Genomic DNA, 4,639 nt, shown 5'->3' on the forward strand with positions numbered 1-4,639 from the left:
GTATGGGAAGAGGAGGTAGGAGAGCCACAGGGACGAAGAGAGTGGAGAAGGTGAGAAGAAGTTCTGGGAGTCTCTCTATGGGGGAGGGAGGAAGGGAATGGAAATGGTGAGAGGGAAGATGGAGGCTTCCACTGGATCCACTAGTAATGTTTCATAGGATGCTGGTGGAAGCAGGAGATTTTGCTATATCCTTCCTTATCCATTTTAACATATTTGAAATAGCACACCATGACTTAAAAAGTCACTGGGAGAAGTGGAAGAGGGCGGTATCCACAAACAGGCAGGTACCATCGGGGGCAGGCTCAAGGAGGAGGATTGCAGATTTACAGTGCACCAAATCTCCCCTGCTCTGTAACTTCTCCAGCATGGCCAGCTTCTCAGGTGCAGAAACTCAGGCCCAGAAAACTGGGCCTTTGAGTTCCATAGGCAAGAGGGGTTCAGACACGCCAGGACTCTCCAGGAGGTCAGCCAGAGCAGGATGCAGGAGAGAGAGGTGACTGAAGACAGAGGAGTATGAACGGGTAAGAGCAGAAGGAAGGTATGGGAGGAATGGAGGGGTGTCAGAGTAGGAGATGGGTGGCAGACAAGGGAAATTCTGACACCCAAGGGCCGTATAGAAACCAAGTGAGGGACCCCTACCCAGACATCAGTACTGCTCAGCTCAGGGAAGCTGAGAACTGACAGTTCCAAGAAAAATTGAGAGACACCTGGCTATCCACACCGACCGCCATCACAACTGGTAGGCCTTGGATGTGCATACATAAAAAGTTTAAAACATACTTCTACATATACTAAATTCTCATATATTACATAGGATTGACTGGTGTGTGTGTGTGTGCCCACGCACGCAAGTGATTTAACTTACAAATGTGAATCCAAAGTCATCGGTCTGCAACTTGCAGTTTGAAGTCAGGAGGATGCTTTCAAAAGCTGTGAGAATGGCCTGATGCATTCCGCTGGACTGCCACGCTTTATGCTACTGGATGCTAAGCCACGTTGCATTCATCCATTTCCTTACTGATGGGAATTTGGAGTGTTCCCAGTTTTTCCCAACACCAACACCCTTGTGCATGGGCTCCTGTACACTACAGGTACCAGCATGTCTAGGGAAGAAGTACCAGGCGGGGGACTTGCCGGAACATAGAGGAAATACCTATTTTTTTTTTTCCTTTTTAAGATCTTGGGCTCAAAACAAGGACTCTGGAGTCAGATTGATTGGTTTCAACCCTGCCGCTGATCCCCACGAGCCGAAGGACCTTGGGCCAGTGGCTGAACCTCTCAGTGCCTGTTTGCTCACCGGTAAGAGGCCAGTAATAGCTGGCACTAGAGTTCTAGGCGTGTCATGTGGATGCATTACTATTTATGCCCAGCACTTAGAAGAGTGCCAGGCGCAGAGTCCGTGCTGGCACTAAGTTGCTTTCAATGGATTCTGCCAAATTACCTCCCAAATGGGTCTCTTGCACCACCGCCACAGGGGTTTGCTCCTCACCTCTCCCACCCTCGGAATGGTTAAGCTCGTTGAAGGTTGTCAACCTAGTGTGTGAAACCCGATTCGTGGTTTTAGTTCACATCTCCAGGATCAGCGGTGGCGAGCATCTTTTGGGGTGTAACTGGACACTGCGATTTCCTCTTCTTTGAATTTGCCTCAGAGAGGGGGAAGGGCTGATGGAGCGAGGCCAACCCCAATCTGTCCGCCAACCCCAGTCTGTCCGCTAAACCCGCCTGCCAATAACGTTTGCTGAGCCACATTTGATGCAGCAGTTGAGACAGAGACCATACAGAATGAAAATACAATCCCTTTGCTCTCTGGCCGACCCCTGATCACTGACTGCGGGACTCCTATGCCCATTCTCCTGTTGGGTCGTAAGGCTTGCGGTGGAGGGGAGACTGGCAAATGCTTTCGGCGCGTGCTAGGCGTCCAGTGCCTCCATCTTGACATTTCATCCTCACCACCCCTGGAGCCCGGCGCCCTCACTCCCCTATCCCCTGTATAGATGGGAAACGGAGGCTCAGAGCTGTGACTCTAACTGGAAAGGGGAGGCGGGACGGGAGGAGGCGGGCCGAGAGACTTGACAGAGGGAGGCACTCCCACCATCCCCTTCACCAGCCAACTGCTTGGACCGCCCACGGGCTTGAGGGCAAAGCAGAGGCCCTCGACCCCATTGGCTAGGCCTCGAGGGGACAGGCGAACGAGGCGCCCGCTGGTTGGCGGGGGCCGGACCAATGAGGTGGCCGCGGCGTGGGCGTGGGAGGCGCGCTGAAAGTCGCGCGTCGTTTCTTCTGAGGCGAGCTCGTGCGGCGCCTGAGGTGGTTGACGCTGCTCACAGAGCGCCGCCCGCCTCGTCCGCCGTGACGGCGACCGCAGCTCGGGCCATCAACTGTCGCCCTGGTTCCGCGGCCGCCCGGGTCGCGACATGAGCTCCCCAGATGAGGTGTCTGTGTGGGGAACGGGTTTCGGCCCAGAGGGCGGGGAGCGAGCCAGCGTCCGCCCGGCCGGCCGCGCAGTTCCGCGGGGACCCAACCGCGGCCCTGAGCCCAGGAAGCCGCCGAGCGGCGGGGACGGGAGCGGCTGCCCGGATCCCAAGAGCTTCCAGTCAGAGTGGGAGATGCTAGAAGCGGGAGGTCCGGTGCTGTGTGGCCGTGAAGGCCGACCTGACTCCCCGGCTGACGACATGAGGGACCTCCTGGACCTGGCCGAGGAGTCTGCGGCGGGCACCACGCAGCAGCTGTACGACTGGGACATGCTGGGCTTCTGCAGGTACCCGTTGGCGGAGCCCTGCGCCTCCTTCGAAGTGTCCGCCGGCCTCGAGGCGGGTCCCGGCGGTCCAGGAGCGACCGCCCAGAGCTGTGGGGTAGCACCGCCGGCTCTGGCCGGCCCTCTCCCCCTCGGTGGGCCCAAAGCGGGCCAGGCCTGGAGGAAGCCTGAGAGAGCCACTAAGCGTAGGTTGAACGTGGCTGTGGATCGCCAGCGCTTCTCCAATGAAGGCCTGGTCCGGCAGCTATCCGACTCCGAGTCCTCAGATGAGTTCAGTGACACAGAGCTGATGACGGTGAGTACTTACCCCGGAGGAGGAGGCCAGGCCGAGCCCAGCAGACCCGAGGATCCCGGGGACACTCCCAGTCACTCGAATTTCCAAATCAGGGAGAATTTCCTTCACGTGACAGGCTCTTCCTTGTCCTCGGCTCTGCGAGGATTCTCTTCGGTTGTGGAAAGGCAGGGCGTGGGAGAGCAGGGCATCTCTTCCCCTAAGAAAATGCAGAGCGTGCTCTGGGGGGACGGGGGCAGCAAGCCCAGCTCCCCGGGAGCTGCTGCTGCTGCTGCTACGGCAGGTGGCCTGCCGCAGGTCACTCCTAGGAAGAAGGGGACCCAGGAGAAGAAATCCCTCGGGGGAGCCTCCACACTTGCCCTGGGGAAAAACTTCCCTTCCTGGGGGCAGCGAATCTGGGCACCTCCGCTGGAACCGGCCACCTTTCCCCCAGTCTCTGGTATTCCGCTGCTTGGGAGATCCAAGAGGTATACCTTGGTCCCTTCCGGAACCAAACAGGCCAAGCACACCAGCGCTGGGAAGAAATCCGTGGTCACGTGGACAAGGGAGTCTGAGGCTGTGGCGGGAGAAGATAAGGACCCAAATAGAGACCCAGCCCCAAAGGGCCAAGTGAGTAGGCCAGGCTCCTCCTCTCTCCCCACTCTTCCCCGCCCCCACCGCACCCAGAGCACACGTCTTCACCCATGCTGCCTCTGTCCACCCCTCAGGGGTCGTCATTGGGTGCCCCTCGGTCACTGGGTCATTATGATGCCTGATCGGGCTCCTTTTACTAGGGACAAACAGTAAGGTAGCACTTCGGGTGTGCTGGGCCTGGTTCTCCACCCTTGGCCTGTTTCCAGCGTCCTCTGAGAGACTGGGGCTGGGATGGAAGGGAGGGTTGGTAGCTGAATTGGGTCGGGGGATCCCTTAAAAGCTTCCCCGAAAAGCCTCAGTATTTAGACTCACCAGCTTCCTGAATCCTATTTCCTAGCTGTTCCCCAGACCTTCCTTGCAGGGGCCCTGGGCTTACTCAGTGCCCCACTGTTGTCCCTAGATCACCTCTGCCTGCTGGCCTGGGGCTGACGGAGGGAGAAAGTGCTAATGAGATCAGCCTTTCAATTCCCTTCCCAATTCCCTGCCTCACCCCGGCCGAAATCACACAACACACTCTCTCTCTCTCTCTCTCTCTCTCTCTCTCTCTCTCACACACACACACACACACACACACACACACACACTTCCTTTTCCAAATCGGTGAAAAATTTTTGTTTCAGCTGCCAGCTCACAGGCCAGGGACATCTTATCTGCGCATGCATCGTGGAAAAGCCAGCAGTGGTGAGGTCGACACCAGAAGCCCCCAAGATCCAGGAAAATCAGAGCCCTTGGCCCTGAACCAGGGAGAAGTCATGCCCAGGGGGCCTGTCCCCTCAGGTGAGTGTCGTGGGTTTGATAGGAGGGGAGGGGAGAGGGGTGGAGGGCAGAAACCTCTGTCTCTGTCTCTGTTGGGGGCACAGCCTTTCTCTCAGGCAGCTTCTCCCACAGGAGACGGGGTGCTGGCAGGGCTGGCCTTGAGCCACATCATCCTCTGTGTGGGGTTTGTGCGGCGGGGCTGA

General features: G+C 57.6%; 1 protein-coding gene across 1 annotated transcript; it reads left to right on the forward strand.

The window, feature by feature from the left end:
- Positions 1–2,414: 2,414 nt before the first annotated feature.
- LOC308609398 (uncharacterized protein CXorf49 homolog) lies at positions 2,415–4,639 on the forward strand (the record flags this gene model as incomplete). Its single annotated transcript, XM_081223077.1, has 3 exons — positions 2,415–3,656; positions 4,301–4,457; positions 4,569–4,639. 3 exons carry the CDS (start codon positions 2,415–2,417, stop codon positions 4,637–4,639), a joined length of 1,470 nt encoding a protein of 489 aa, XP_081079203.1.

The sequence above is a fragment of the Mesoplodon bidens genome, assembly GCF_964165515.1.
Source record: "Mesoplodon bidens genome assembly, chromosome: X".
NCBI classification, from domain to species: Eukaryota; Metazoa; Chordata; class Mammalia; order Artiodactyla; family Ziphiidae; genus Mesoplodon; species Mesoplodon bidens.